General features: G+C 36.8%; 2 protein-coding genes across 2 annotated transcripts; one reads left to right on the forward strand and one right to left on the reverse strand.

Moving 5' to 3' along the window:
* Positions 1 to 174: 174 nt before the first annotated feature.
* LOC148725276 (uncharacterized) lies at positions 175 to 8,340 on the reverse strand. The gene is made up of 20 exons (XM_088731470.1): positions 8,117 to 8,340; positions 7,899 to 8,029; positions 7,204 to 7,236; positions 6,879 to 6,911; positions 6,539 to 6,622; positions 5,949 to 6,035; positions 5,784 to 5,825; positions 5,494 to 5,559; positions 5,283 to 5,330; positions 5,094 to 5,197; positions 4,258 to 4,340; positions 3,760 to 3,794; positions 3,453 to 3,560; positions 3,097 to 3,178; positions 2,931 to 2,991; positions 2,387 to 2,431; positions 2,205 to 2,234; positions 1,867 to 1,920; positions 1,009 to 1,065; positions 175 to 893 (listed from the first exon to the last, which is right to left on the reverse strand). Exons 1-15 carry the CDS (start codon positions 8,338 to 8,340, stop codon positions 2,970 to 2,972), a joined length of 1,182 nt encoding a protein of 393 aa, XP_088587596.1. The 3' UTR covers positions 175 to 893; positions 1,009 to 1,065; positions 1,867 to 1,920; positions 2,205 to 2,234; positions 2,387 to 2,431; positions 2,931 to 2,969.
* Positions 8,341 to 14,198: 5,858 nt separating this feature from the next.
* Positions 14,199 to 16,201, forward strand: LOC148725277 (uncharacterized). The gene is made up of 3 exons (XM_088731850.1): positions 14,199 to 14,384; positions 14,593 to 14,885; positions 15,454 to 16,201. Exons 1-3 carry the CDS (start codon positions 14,222 to 14,224, stop codon positions 15,901 to 15,903), a joined length of 906 nt encoding a protein of 301 aa, XP_088587976.1. The 5' UTR covers positions 14,199 to 14,221; the 3' UTR covers positions 15,904 to 16,201.

Genomic DNA, 16,201 nt, shown 5'->3' on the forward strand with positions numbered 1-16,201 from the left:
CCCCTGATTCTAAGAACCCCTGACTGTAGGAACCCCTGATTTTAAGACCCCTGACTGTAAAACTAGCTGGTAGCCCATAAAGCGAGAGGTTGTGAGCTGAATTCCTACAGTACACAGCATTTATTCTTTTTTTTTTTTATCTTATCAACGGATATATCTCTGCATAAAAAAATATATGGAAAGACAACATTTGCCTTTCTTATGCTTGCATTTAAAAAATCACGTGGAGCGAATAAGTCATCTGAGAATTCATAGAGAACTTCGACAGATTTCGAATTCAACTTTGCTTTAACTTTGGAATGATGTTAATTCTTGTGTTACTGTCGATTTCATTACGAAAATACTACTTTTCAAGTTTGACAAGTGCTTCGCTTTATTGTAAATTGAAAATCAAAATTACTGAAATCAAAATTGCTTATATAAACTTTTCATAACTGCCGACAGTATAACACCTTTATTTAGACACGATAATGTTTAAAGCTGAACAGCTTGTGGGGTCGTTTGCAAATGCAAATAAACTCTAAATTAAATCAATTCAAATTTATTTCAGTTATTTGGCTGGATTAACAGGAAGGGGGGTATTGTAGTTGTGAGAACCAATATTAATGATCAGAAATGAATGAATGGATAATATCAACTATTAACTGAGGGAGTTTGAGCCTCTATTGTTTGGATGATCACTGAGCAAACCTTTCGAAATCAGTTTTGCTTTAAAGACACTCAACAGTGTATGAAAGAAGAAATTATTTTAAGGCCACCATTACATATCAACGAAAAGAACTTTTCTTTCATTTCATTTCATGCGCATAGTTGTTTGTAATCTTGTTGATACTGAAATCAAAATGATGTGAAAACCGCAAACAGTAGTTTACAAATTATTAATTCTTGAAAGTCTGCAGAAAAAAAAAATACGTTTTAATCAAATAAATTCTTCAAAAGATCTGCACTTTTTCCTTCAACTTTTGAAATAGTAACTATACTTCATTTCAAACCACTTACGATACTTACAGTTCTACTATCTTCATCACAGTCACTCTCATTATTACGGGGATATTTACAAGATTCCTACAAAATATATAAAAGAATCAATTTTTACTCGTTTGTGTTTGACCACCTATGTTTTCAAAGTTGTTTTCCAAATGAAAGGTTTACTATTCACTTAAAAAAGACTTGCAATGGATAATTTTTCAAATACATCATTAAAATGATGTAGCTATACTAATATATTTAGTATATAAGTGAAGCTATACTAATATATTTAGTATAGCTTCACTTATTATTATCTTAGAGTTGGCGTGATGTCCTAAACGATTTTGCCGACATAACGATATTTAGATTTAGATTTAGAAAAGTAATTACCCCTTCACTAAACCTTGCGAGCCTTCTCTTGCGGACCTAAACAAGAATGATTAATTGGAGTTTTACTCACATTAAAGTATTTCCCAAGACTTATTTAGACTTATTAAGGGAATAATTTCTCCAGTGTTCAAAGAGTTGCAAAGAAACCATCATAATTATCATTTAAACCCAAAAAATTTCACCTTGCCTTGCTGATAATTATTACCGTGCAGTGCTGCACGTGCAGTTGAAATTCAAAGTACAATGAGGAAATTGGCATTTGACCAACACTTAGAACTCATGGAAGAACAAATTCACTGCACCCCAGTGAATTTGCTGGATTTTTCCTTATATTAGAGTTTTTTAGGAACATCAATTGACGAGTACGTCAATTGCAGACAAAGATATATCAAGGATTCTTAAAAGCCATAACTGGGAATATCCAATAAATCAATCAAAGTCCAATTTCGCACTTTGGCCAGTTAAGCCATATTAGTTTTGGCAGTTTCAAGGAAGTACAGACATTACCTCCACAGAATCCACCACAGTTTCATCCTTATTTTCACCCTCAGCAAGATCAGCCTGCCATATAAGTAAAATACAATGAGTTATTTTAATTTAGTAGACAATTAACATGGGGCATAAAAGCGATAATTTCCCAATTTCCTGTTTTGCTTTTAATAGCACTATATACAGCCACATTTCACTCTGTGCAAAAACAGATGCCTTCACTTATACACTAATATATACATACTACTGGTATACGCATTTCTGTTGATGTGGATTTTTGGAATACTACTTTTCAGATATTATCTGGTTTATTTATTGTTAATAAATACAATTGCCAGAACATTTGCATTATTTACCTCATTTTCTAAGTCCTGAGGTCTTTGGGCCTGTGATTGAATTTAGAACACATGGAAATGGACATGCCAAGATTTAGAAATTCATTTGGAAGTAATATATCTGTTAATGAACGATGTTGATATTCTGCTCATGTAAGGTTAAAAAATCTTTAAAAATATACAACAAAGTAACTTAAACTTACTCTTTCCTCTGTTTGTGGTTTGCTTTTGGCCCTGTCTAAAGCCTCCTGAAAAAGTGGAATTCATAATAAAGTATATGTAACTCAAAGCACCACTTTATAAAATACATTTCAAATAAAGCCAACGATTGTATTTCCAGTTTCTTCATTCTTGTTTTTATATTAATTTTTCTTTTCTACAAAAAGAAAAAAATTACATCAGGATTTCTTTCTATTAGCTGTTTACATCAATAAAGCTACATTTGTTTCCTAGTTCATATAGTGCTATCTTTGTGGTGTCTGATTGGTTTATCCAGAAAGCCAACAATGGTATTTTCAGTTAATTTCCTCCTTATTGTTTGTATTTTTTAATTTTTCTCTTCTACCAAAAAGATATACACCATGAGTTCTTTCTATAAGCAGTTTACATTTCTTTTTCTAATGTACATGCATTGGCGTTTTTGTGCTGTATGTGTGGTATACGCAGATTTAACTGTCTTTGGTACACAATTTTGAATCTACAGTGTATTTAATGGTTGCCAATTTATCTGTGATCTACCAAACTTACAGAAGCTTGCAATTCAATTTCCTGCTGTAATCTTATGGCTCAGTCCCTTTCCAAGAGGTCCCTGTAAATTCAAATTAATGTAGTTTGAGTTAGAAAACTTAAACCATTATGGTTATAATGAGATCAACCTGAACAATAATTAGTTATAGTACACTGCAACATTAACCTGTGAGCCTTTAGAGCATTTGAAGCCTCCTTGCCTTGGTGTATTGCTTCTACTAACTCTCTTGTAAGGCTACTTTCATTTCCTTAAAGACATAGTCATCCATACCATTAATACACAACGAGATAATTATCAGTGTTAAATTGCATAATTTAACAGAACATCATACACTTGAATTTTTTTCATTTTGTGGTTTGTTTGTTTGTAAATGTTTTTTAAAACTCCCAAATCAGAAGAAAATCAGGAGATTTGAGATTTTTGTAAATTATGATTATCAGCTACAGGACTACCATGTATGGGATACCTTTGATAGGTTACAATTTGAGCAACAAATTGGAAGCTCAGATACCTGCACTGACCTGCTATCAAACTTCCAACTATCATCCTGTTGGAAGTTAACGTGGGCTGCATCACCCTGATCTCCACATCTTCACTTGATTGTTGAGATTGTTGATGTTTCCCACAAGCTATGCAAATAAGACAGTCAATTCATTACATTACTGAGGACATGACAATATCTCTTTTGGATGGTTCTGTTCAAAACATATTACTTTTGCATGCATTTTTGTTGAACAACTAATTTGTGTTTGTTTCCTAACTTTTATTTTCCAAGACAATGTTGTGATTGACAAGGAGCTATGGAAAAATCTGTTTGAGGTTACATGCCTTTTGAGAGCTGACTTTTGTTGTCCAATAAACTGCTGTTTCATGGTAAAAGTGGGAAAAAATTTGAAAATTATTTCCTTGGGATACAGCTTGATAATCATGTGAGTCACCAGGAGAACCACCAGTGTCTCAACAACTAATAATAATTATAATAATAATAATAATAATAACAATAATAATAACAGAGGTTGGTAATCAAGCCTAAACACTTCCCACTGTTATCAAAATTGCTGCCTTGAAAGGAGGCTCACAGATAGCAGGTTCCCAACACATCTGATATATCCAACAAAGCTCTGAAATGAACCAGTAGGGTGTACTATATTCAATGAAGTGATGGATACAATACTACTATATGACTTGCACTTCTCAGCTATTATTGAAATATGTTTAACTAGCATCACTTATCCCAAATGAAATGGAATGCAAAGCATGACCACTGTATAATTCTTTGCTCTGATTGTTATGAAGTTATATTGCAGAAATTTATAGGAGGTGTACCTTAAGGTATCCATGGCCTTTTGCGAAGCTTTGTAGCGGATGAGCACCAAAGGAATACAGTCCTGGTGGCACTGCTTTCTCATCTGAGTTCAATTTTTAGATGTAATAAGATTTTTTTAAATGTTATAATAATAATTGCTTTTAATTGTATAAATGCACAACATTTGTCTTTCCCTTCCAAACATTATCGTGCAGAACCTCTAATTTCATAAGACATGCATTTCATTTCAGTGTATTTTGATGTATGTAACCTTCAACTAGTGATGACTCATCTGTATAATTTAGGGAATGGGAAGAATTGATTAGAAATGTCAAAACATTAAGTGACATGTTTTATGTCACAATTCTAACACTACAATCGGACGCAAAGCGCTAAAAAAACTAAACATGAACACAAAGTTACATGTACATTTTATACAATTATGTAAAAACACTATGAACCCAAGATAGACCTCAGTCAGTTGTAATACTAAACTTGATTCTAAATTGCAACATTAGAACTTAGAATTAATGAAATGTGAGTCCCATGAAGAAACAAGGTCATGTATAGCTGTTGGCTCTTAAGAGGTTAATCCCCAGCATTTGATTAGGTTTCCCTGCAAGTTTTCTGGTTGTCATTAATGGTGCAGGCTGGAAATATGCACTTTGAGAAAGAATGTATTTCATCCAAACACAAAACCCCCTGACATATAGCAAGGTCATGAACCTGACTGCAACACAATCTGAAGTTTCACATGCTTATGACTAGGCCAACTGTGACTTGTCCATCATAACCTGAAGAGACTTTGTATGCAACTCTTATCTAAAATCATCCCTACAAACCTTCACACACTTACTTCTCGTGCATTTATGCACAGGAATGGTAGCACTGGGGGAACATCATGTGCTACCATTCGTTTTCTTAGAAGCTGTAAATCATAGGCTGGTCCACATCTTGGGTCTAATAGTAAGAATGTAGAATCAATTGAGCACATAACTTCTTTGCAGGACCAGATTAAGATGATTCATTTCAAGTCTTTACTTACTCGCTTCTGCACCAACCAGTTGATCCACCTCCTCTTCCACTGTTCCCACTGAAAAACATTACACCTCTTTTTAACTTAATATCCCTTTCTTCTATTACATTATTTTACAATATTCATGTTCAAAACCTATCAAAATGTAATTTGAACTAGGATTGACAAGCCAATATTTGACCTTTAAAATTTGTATATAACTATTGGATTACACTATTACCTTCTACTGCCTGTGCAGCCAAAATGTGGCCATCCATTGCCATAGGACAGCATGTGACCACTGACTCTAGGAAATTGAGAACAACTTAGGGTGAATGATTACAAAGACTATAAACAGCATGAATTGACTAGTTTCAGCTATAAGTTTTGTCTTTCAAGTTATTACAACTCTCATAGTCTTTTCAAGTGGGTATTCCATTCTTAATATCTCTTTGTGCAATATAATTATGCCCATCCCGTTTGTAACTCAACTCCAGAAATAATTACATATTGAACTTCCTTCATCTTTACCATATAGGCTTTCAACAGACATCTCTGCTCTTTTCTGGTCACCTAATTGAAAGGAAAAGAAAAAGAAAAAGAAAATAAAGGAAAACAAGTTCATTAAAGCTGCAAGAGCAATGCTACCCTACACTTTAGTTCTCCAGACAGAAAAAGTGTGGAAAGTATACCTACATGTACCTGCTACAATGGGTACTTGATGTACTATTGGTGATGAATTAAAGATAGGTCTACCAAGTTCCTCATCACTTGTGTTTTCATCTGAAGTAAAAAAAAATAGGCAGTTAAGACTGGATATTGCTACTACTCTTACATCCCACATCTTTTTGAGTACCCAATAGATGGTAACAAATAGTCATATTCATAATAATAAATTAATGATTAAAATAATGATAATAATATTAAAGAGGATTGACAAATTATAGTGGCTAGCTCAAGAACCTCACCATTCCTCTATCCATCTATCCTTTCGAATTCTACAGTCACACTCGCTCGCTCACTCACTCACTCAACCAAGTCAACATTATGGCTTCACCTCCATAGGAGGTAGTGGCCATAAAAATTATTTGAAATCAAATAATATATGGATGGCTATTTTAGGGTCCACCTAAATTAAATATTAACACAAGTTTTTACGTGTTTGTATACTCTCATCTAAACACCAGTTGACATGTTTGCGTTACAGCCCCATTTATTGGTACCAAATCAAGTTTCATTTCTGACTATCCTAGAAGTTATTAATCATAACACATAATGCAATGTACCTTCTGGAGGGTCTACCACAACCACCTCGTTGGGGGCTCTCGCTACCCCAATTCCAACATTTCCAGTTCCTGATGTTGATTGCCCTGTTGTATCAAGCATTAAAGAAAAGAACGATCGGGTTGAAAGAAAGTGATTCTCTTGGAAAGTATTCTAGGTTACTTAACATCATCTTTTCACAGAAACTGCAATTACTAATGATAACATCACAGTCAATTAAGCTAAGAACGAATTTCAATCGGTAAGGAATGTTCTCCAATTACCGATAATTGGCGGGTGTTCGATCGTCTAAGAAAAACCTTTAATGCTTAAATATGATATGAACTTTTCGTTAATAATCACCTGCTGCACCATCTCGATCTTGATTCGTGTTATCTGAAAAAGAGAGAACGACGTTATTAAGTTAATTTAAAAGAAACTGAATCATGTAGTTTAGCCGAGTGCAGGTTCAGCACATCATGAATCACTTAAGATCATCTTTTCATGGAAACTGCAATTACTATCACAACATCACAATCAATTAAGCTAGGAATGAATTTCAATCACTTCCTTGGCAAGGAGGCAAGGAAAGTTCTACAATTACCGGTATATGGCGGGTGCTCGATCTTCTTCGAAAAACCTTTAATGCTTAAATATGATATTGATCTTTTCATTAATTAATAATCACCTGCTTCGCCATCCTGATCTTGATTCGTGCTATCTGAAAAAGAGAGAACGACGACGTTATTCATTACATTTAAAAGACACGGTCTGATGTAGTTCAGCCGAGTACAGACATAGTTAAATATGGTGCAGATTAACATGCGTACTCCTTGAATGAGATACCCGGCCACTCATTTACATGTCATTGAATAAGAATAGCATCTATTGTGTTTTGCTTCATTCTTCAAAGCCTCCCGACACATGTAAATGATGTGGACGGGTATTCTGAAGTTGCTCCCAGATATTCGTAACCATAATTCTACTAGACATTGTTGTTCTTCAGTCCCGTGAACAAACGAACTTTTCCGAATACACTGTAAAAATGCATTTTCTACGTTGTAAGTTAAAGATCTCTTCCGCACTTGTACCGTGCACAAGTGAGTCAAGACTCGATTCAACTCGGGCCAGACCCCGCCACTTGCGCATCGTCGCTCGCGTGAAGCATGAAGTACCGCAACGTGCTCTATCTCCAAACTTCAGCATACTTTTAAAAATTATGTCGGAAAACTTGGTTCGAATTTTCCAGTAATCCTCGTTAAAAGTTTATCGGGACTGCTGTTGCGACTTGGACATGTCTTGTCGTTATGCAAATGTATTTTTTCCCTAGGGCCTTTTCTAACTATGAAGTCGACTTGCCCTTTTCGTTAAAAGTTATCTTACCTCGATCTAATCGCATGAACACTCTACAGCGGCTTTTGAACATTGCCTTCATTGTATCCCCCCACATATCATCCCATGTGCCAGCCAGGGTCAACAGGTTAAAACCACTGACAGTTCGATAAAAGAGCAATCTAAAAACAAAAACGGTTAACCGCTATATAATACATATTTATAGGCCAGAAATCTGTTACTTCCTATTAACTATTTGTCAGCTATACCTCGACGCCTCCCTACTATTTAGATGCTGCCTGAAACCATTCAATACGATCTCTTGCAGATTAGCTGTACTGGAGTTGTTCGGAAATTCCAGCTGGGTGACTCTTCCACTACTTTCCAACACCCGCTGGATGTTGGGACGCGGTACCTTCAGCTGATCGCAGTAGCGTAGCAATATGAAAGAACGTTTCATACTTCTTGATCGTCTTGTCCTGTCCGTCGACATTGCTGCTTGAGTACTTTATCAACAAAAACGGTCGAAATAAATTAAAGATGTAAGAGAGTCGAAGCCCTTTAAATGTACTCGCCGGTAAATGACATGACATTTGAAAACTTACATCTCATAATTGCTAATGAATATTTTTCTCACTTTGACGGCTATCTGGATCCATTGGGATCACATGTAGACGTTCCATTGTGAACAATCACCTTTAAATGGGCCGTTTAATAAAATAAAACTGCAATCAGTTTGGATAATAATTATTGTGATCCACATTATTGAATGCTTTTTTGATCAAGGAGGGGTCGAGAAACAAGCTCCTTTTAAGGATGCACATCATATAAAAGTTGCCACTTTCAAACGAGAACATACGATTGATAGTCTTCATATTTTAATGAATTATGATACACCGTCAGTTGTTTCCGATGAGAATTTTTATAAGTTCGATCCTTCACGTATCGACATTTTTTTTTCCATCATCGAATGGAATATACGGTCCTCCCTCTATTTTGGTGCATTCCTTGTTCACCTGGCTCTTTAATTCGAGTCTATGTTCAACTTTCAACATTTTAGAACACAATTGATTCTCGGATGGTATGGCCAAATGTCAAATTATTCAGCTTCATAGGATCGTGAAAAAGGTGTTTGAAGGGCTGTTTTGTCGCAATTTTGCAACAATTGTCGCACTTTGCTATATCTGTCGCACTTTGTAATAGCACTTGTCGCACTTTATAATTACACTTGTCACACTTTGTAATGAAAAAGCTGTTGCACTTTGTAGTAACAGACTTTATTACATCGCTTGCAGCGCCAGTGGGCAAGATGAAGTGAACCTTGTGTTCTGATTGGCTACCGGAGCGGGCAAGATGGGCCGATCTTGCCCGGTTGGGATTGCCTGCATTGATCTCGCGCATGAAATAAAAAAATAATTAGAATTATTTTCGTAATTCTTGGGCAATTTCGGCGATGGAAACGCAAAAACTGCTAGGTGATAATCAAAATAATGCAAACAGAAACGACTTTCGTGTGCTACCAATGGCTTTCGTTCCAGGCTTTTGAATTGAAGTAAGCGGCCGACCATTTAACTTTTGAGGAGAGGGGGGGGGGGGGGTGATTTCTGGTCATGAAAAAATTTTTTTCTAGCAATCTGCTGGGCAGGATATTTTTCCATTCTAAATGCTCTGCGGGATATTTTTTCCCTCCTGATTTCTCTGCAGGATTTTTTTTCCTCAAAAAAAAGGGTAATGTGTTTACATATACAAAATGTATTTACATTTACATTGTGGTCATTGCAGCAATAGTTCTAATATAGCTATGTTTTCGGAAAGTAATTCTTTACAATCGTTTTATATTACGTCAAATAAAGTGATGCACCACAGGCAGATGTGAAAACGTTTAGTTTCTCAATTAACAAAATTGATAATGTCAAAAAAACATTTCTGGCACTATGACAATCATAAAATTGTTTCATTTGCTGATAACGGATATAGTTTGCAGTTTTCAGCCATGTTCATCACTGCTGTAAATTTTTATCTTGCAGCACAATTTTTATTCATGAAATATACATGCAGCAACTGTTGATACACCTATCAATGCCTTGCCCCAACAGGGGGAGTGTGGAATTAGGTGGTAAGAACAGACCATCGCACTTTGTAATAAATGAAAAGATGCAGCACCTTGTAATTACACTTGGTAAATGATAGGAGGACAAACTAAGCCTGTCTCGATTGGGTTAGTAAAGTTGCTGGAAAGTCCCTCATTGAAATGCCGAAAACTTTCTAAAAAATTGTCCGGCTACCTAAATATCAAAATTCGCCACATAAATGTTTGATACTTTTATATCAACGTTAAAATAAAACTCTAGTTTTCGTTAATCACAACAACTTTTAACAACAGTCAAGAATAGCTTGGAACTTAGACAGAGCTCGGTTCGCACTGACATGGGCGAAATTGGAATTTGTTCTTGTATGTTGGGGGTGAAACTATTCAATTCTCCTCTTCTGTTCGTAATCTTGGAGTGATACTCGATCTCAGTGCTGATATGGAAGACCACATTAAAAAGATTTTCGAAAAATGTCACATTCATCTAACTAACTGATATCAGTAAGATTAGTACATATTTGGATCGTGAATCTGCTTAAGCAATTATTCACCCTTTTGTGACCACTAACTTGGACTACTGTCTGTACTGCTATTTTATATGGATTACCTAAAGTTCTCTTAAACCGCCTACAGCTAGTGCAGAATAGGGCAGCGCCCATTGTAACATTTACAAAGAAGTATGAACATATAACTCCCATTTTAATAGATAAAAATAGAAATAAATAGAAATCCCAACGTCAGGGTAATCCCATCAGTACTTAAAGCTCTGCTATCAATAGGAGCCCTGGTGAATAGGATCCAAAAATAAATATAAAATAATAAAAAAGTCTTATTCAATATAATATTACAGAAAATTCTAATTAACGTGACTATTATAAACAACATATCCATGATAAAAAAAAGATTTCTTGGCTGTTTCAGTTCTAGCGCGAGGCAAATGAAGCAAATTTTCCTGTCTTGTTCTGGTATTATTAGGGTTAGGGTTGGGTTTAGAGGACAATTACCAAAAATACATTTATTAAACACTTTAAAAGTATGTTCGTCTCTTCTCGACTGTAATAACATTTACTTTAAGGCCATTTAAGATCCATTAAAGCTTGACCACTATCCTTAGATTTTGAAACAATTTTGGATGCCCTTCTTTGAAAATTATCCAGAAGTCCGGCATTGCTAAAACTTGGGTGCGGCCAGACATAGTTTTCAAATCGGTTCAGTTCTTTGCTTTTGATTCCAAAATAGCGCAGTTTCCTGAACAAAATAGAATGATCTATTGTGTTGAATGCCTTACGCAAGTCCACAAAAGCTAGTCGTCAGGAACTTTGCTCTGAGACAGTGAGGCATTAATTATTGCTTGAAACGTCAGCTTTTGTAATCGTTGCGGTGGCCAATTTACCATTTCAACTTTGTTGATATATCCAAATTATTTCGTTACTCCCACCGACGCAGCCCCAAACGGTTTCTTTCGAAACTATCAGCCTTTATTAATTATAACTGTTAATAGGTTTTGTGACTATTGCAGAAGCGTCCTTTAGAAGTCTTTGTGGAATGTTATCTAAGCCCACTGCTTTGCCTGATTGAAGTCGTCGGCCTTCCGACTGAACAGCAGTTTCAGAACTGTCAGTAAACAGAAAAGTAGCGTTCGTAGCTTCTGTTAAAGATATACTTCACGAGAGTTTCGATGCAGCATTTACAAACGATTTGCAAAGGGTGACAGCTGTATTTACGAATGTATTGTTGAAATAATTTGCGATTGAGCTCTTTTCAGTTATTACTTGACCGTCGACTTTGAGTTGTGGAGATGGTTCTTTGCTTTCGGAGGGGAGGATTTTCTTAACTGTAGTAATCTAGTAGTAGTAGATACTTTTATTTAGCTAGGGTAACTCCTAAATACGTATGATGCACGATCCTCGCAGTAGATAGCGCTATTTAAGCAATAGCGAAAATCAGACCTGAAAAAAAAAATCAGGCCTATACGGGATTCGAACCACTGACCTCTGCGATACTAGTGCAGCGCTCTACCAATTGAGCTAACAAGCCAAGTTGATTCGTAACAAGTTAAGTTGATTCGTAATAAGCACTAGTATCGCAGAGGTCAGTGGTTCGAGTCCCGTACAGGCCTGATTTTTTTCAGGTCTGATTTTCGCTATTGCTTAAATAGCGCTATCTACTGCGAGGATCGTGCATCATACGTACCTAATACCGCAGTTCAAAATATATGAACTTCATATATTTCATTCTATCTGATTTATCACTTTCACGGGTTTATTACGAATCAACTTAACGGCCTGCTCCCAGTTGGCTTGTTAGCTCAATTGGTAGAGCGCTGCACTAGTATCGCAGAGGTCAGTGGTTCGAGTCCCGTACAGGCCTGATTTTTTTCAGGTCTGATTTTCGCTATTGCTTAAATAGTGCTATCTACTGCGAGGATCGTGCATCTTACGTATCTAATACCGCAGTTCAAAATATATGAACTTCATATATTTCATTCTATCTGGTAACTCCTAAAGTTACAAAAACTGATATCCTTAGAGGCCCTTGGAGATTCACCAAGAAATATATCCAATTTTCTCAGCTTTTTTACCAGCTCCTACTCTTTGCGTTCTTGTTCGAATAAGTTACTCAAGGACCTAAATTATGGAACAGCATACCCGCATCTTTAAGAAATGCCGATTCCTTGAATTCTTCCAAAAAAGACATATTTAATTCGCCAAGCTTTTTTGATTTGTAAATATATTTCTGTTTAATTTCCATGTTTATATAATGTAGTTGTTAGATTTTTCAGTGTTTTTAAATACATTTTGTGATACTGTTAAGCGCCTAGAGCAATTAGTGATATAGACGCTATATAGATAAAGTTTATTATTATTATCATTGTTACATATGATGCACGATCCTCGCAGTAGATAGCGCTATTTAAGCAATAGCGAAAATCAGACCTGAAAAAAAATCAGGCCTGTACGGGATTCGAACCACTGACCTCTGCGATACTAGTGCAGCGCTCTACCAATTGAGCTAACAAGCCAACTGGGAGCAGGCCGTTAAGTTGATTCGCAATAAGCACTAGTATCGCAGAGGTCAGTGGTTCGAGTCCCGTACAGGCCTGATTTTTTTCAGGTCTGATTTTCGCTATTGCTTAAATAGCGCTATCTACTGCGAGGATCGTGTATCATATGTATCTAATACTGCAGTACAAAAATATATGAACTTCATGTATTTCATTGTATCTCATTTATCACTTTCACGGGTTTACTACGAATCAACTTAACGGCCTGCTCCCAGTTGGCTTGTTAGCTCAATTGGTAGAGCGCTGCACTAGTATCGCAGAGGTCAGTGGTTCGAGTCCCGTACAGGCCTGATTTTTTTCTTTTTTCAGGTCTGATTTTCGCTATTGCTTAAATAGCGCTATCTACTGCGAGGATCGTGCATCATATGTATGTAATACTGCAGTACAAAAATATATGAACTTCATATATTTCATTGTATCTCATTATCATTGTTGTTATTATTATTAGTAGTTGATGAATATTCAAGAAATTCGCATAAATTTAAGTTTTCCATGAACGTTGACGTTTTCGCGCTTGATATGTGCTCTAAACCTATATTTTGAGGACAATCTATGTAGAAATAGATTATTATCTCTTAGGTACAGTTCATGCGCCAAGGTTTTCCGAAAATCACCCGCAAGTGATATGATCGATCGTTGCTTTTTTCACGTGTGTGTTGTTGACAGTGTAACCAAAGAGGCGATGAGACTCACTACCTCGTGTTAAGTAGTGAATTGATAGAATCTTTTACCCTGAATTTTGTTATCACCCACTTCATTTTTATTTTTGTGCCCTTCACTTCGGCATCTCTAAGTATTTTCACAAGGTCGCCCTCTTTCTTCCTTGCGAACCGAGAACCAGCACTTTTTTTCTGAATATTTTCTTTCGCCACGTACTTCTTTCACTTCAACAAGTTCCTCTTAAAAAATTTCTCCGAGTATGCCAATCTTGGAACTCGGACACTCGTCATTGTCTATATTTCAGAAATGTGCATTTGTTTCACGAGAGAAATGGTTTAGTCTTCGTGGCGAAGATTGAAAATGACTCTCGACCAATGAGGGCATGAGAATTTCTATGGTTATTAAGAAAAGGCCACAAACAAAGTGCGAAAATTTTATTTCAAAGAACGACAGAACAAAGGGCCGCAGCTTCGCCTCTCGTTTTCGCAGCAGTAGCGGTTTCTTAGCAGTCACAAAATAAGTAGTAAAATACAGCAAATCAAGCATCCGAACAGCATCACGATGAATCTCATGGACATTAACAGGCTTACTGATGGTCCAGTCCTCAATGTAATAACTTGGCTACAGCGGCAGAACTTGATAGCTAGTCCTCTGAGATGCGTGCCATGCAATAGAGGAATGGAATTAGTAGAGAGAAATTCAGACCACGTAGATGGATATGTGTGGTAAGAATAGACAGTACCAATACTAAACTTTTTTAAATATCTAGTTTCTATCACTGACATACTACTAGGTAGTTTAGCATTGAAATAAGTGATCATCATAAATCGGGATTCTTCACGAGTTAGTCCACTGCTTTCCCTTTTCCAAATTTAAGCAAAATGACTGATAATCGATCCTTGTCTATAATTATTAAACATTTTTCTTTATACGGAGATGCAAAGGCTGTAGAGGAAAAAAGTCTCCGAGAGAAGGCAGTTTTTTCGCCGAGTTTCCCCGGATTCCTCTGAAAAAACTCCTAATTGTGATCTATCTGTGGAGTCAGCGCGAGTTGCGCTCTAGAGTTTCTTCCATGGTTGGATTGACAAAAAACACCGTTGGACGTGTGTTTGCCACGCTCCGCTTCATTTGTATGAGAGATATAGAAGATAGACCAGTCACCCCATTTGGCGGGCGTGTGTACGTGGTCAAGTGTGACGAAAGTCAATTCAAGCACAAATCGAAGGTGAGTAAGTGCACTGTCATTTTCATTGCAAACGGAGGCTTCTGTTTGAAAACTTAGTTTTGTAGCAACGTCTTGACAACTTTTAAAGGAAATCTATCAATTTCCGGGCTCGCCAAGTCTCATCTATTTGTCTGCTTATGGTTTGTCAGAGGTTACGATCCCTTTTAAGATTGCCCCCCTGTAATACGCCCGCCTCCACTAGCTTAGAACATCCCACAATCAGAGTAGTCTTTAGAATTGCCTCCAAGTATCAGACACATCCAACTCTCTGTACGGAAAAATTATTTTACCACGAAATATTAATAGGGTTTGATCCGCAAGCATTTTTTCTTGCTGCAAGTCATACATATGCTTGCGAGCACAGCCAGGTTGAAGAATTGTCCGTTTTTCTGGCTACCGTGCCCATAATACAAAAACGCCTAACACCCGCCATTAAATCTGGTAAGAAGGAGGGTTTATATTCCAGGAGGGTGCTTGATTTCGCACGCATCAAATCAAAGTTAATCGTTATTTTGACAAGCATGAATGCCAATGTAAATCTCCGTTTTAAAAAATTTAATCGTTATAGTATCAAAGAGGTCGCAGGGCCAGCGATGAAGTGTGGATGTTTGGCGTGATCTCTACGGAACACAGTCCTTGTCGCGGCTACTTTCAAGTTGTGAGGAGAAGAGACCGCCGAACATTGTCCAATATTCTTCAAAGGGTCCTCCTGCCTGGGTCAGAAGTGCACACTGACGACTGGGCTGCGTACAGGAACTTTCACCTGTACGTTCCTAACGTGACCATGCACAGAATAGTTGTCCATCAGAACAACTTCGTTGATCCCGTTACTGGCGTACATATGCAAGAGGCAGAGTCGGCGTGGGCGCGCGTCAAGTACCACGTAAAGAGGGAGAAAGGAATCCGCCAAGGGAACATCCAGGATTTCCCTGACGAACACATGTGGCGAGATTGGCGCGGGCTAAAAGCCGTTTTCGAAAATGTTCTGGCAATAGTACCAACGTACTATCCCTTATAAATAATAGCAACTCCATGAAAACTCCAGTATGCCTCTTGAAAAGTGTTTGTTTTATTCACCCCAAAACGAAGTGTTCGGGCTTTGATAAGGCCAAAACAAGGCGGAAAAACCATCGCTTTTCCTAAACTTGCAACACAGCAATTTCCTTTATATCTTTTACTGAGCGAGGCTAAGCAATCTTGGAATTGTGAACAATTTCCGTACCGACGACTTTCGGCTTAATTTTTCGCTTTTTTTTTCTCGCACATCGCCTCTAAATGAATAGCTGAAATAAAGTGAATCTCGCGACTGAATAAAC

This window comes from Stylophora pistillata, chromosome 8 (genome assembly GCF_964205215.1).
Source record: "Stylophora pistillata chromosome 8, jaStyPist1.2, whole genome shotgun sequence".
NCBI classification, from domain to species: Eukaryota; Metazoa; Cnidaria; class Anthozoa; order Scleractinia; family Pocilloporidae; genus Stylophora; species Stylophora pistillata.

Coding starts and splice junctions, on each gene's coding strand:
- LOC148725277 (XM_088731850.1), top strand. CDS start 14,222: ATGAATCTCATGGACATTAACAGGCTTACTGATGGTCCAGTCCTCAAT. Junction 14,385..14,592: donor CCACGTAGATGGATATGTGT/GGTAAGAATAGA, acceptor TTTTCTTTATAC/GGAGATGCAAAGGCTGTAGA. Junction 14,886..15,453: donor AATTCAAGCACAAATCGAAG/GTGAGTAAGTGC, acceptor TAATCGTTATAG/TATCAAAGAGGTCGCAGGGC.
- LOC148725276 (XM_088731470.1), bottom strand. CDS start 8,340: ATGTCGACGGACAGGACAAGACGATCAAGAAGTATGAAACGTTCTTTC. Junction 6,623..6,878: donor AGATCGAGATGGTGCAGCAG/GTGATTATTAAC, acceptor TTGATACAACAG/GGCAATCAACATCAGGAACT. Junction 5,826..5,948: donor ACCCATTGTAGCAGGTACAT/GTAGGTATACTT, acceptor CCTTTCAATTAG/GTGACCAGAAAAGAGCAGAG.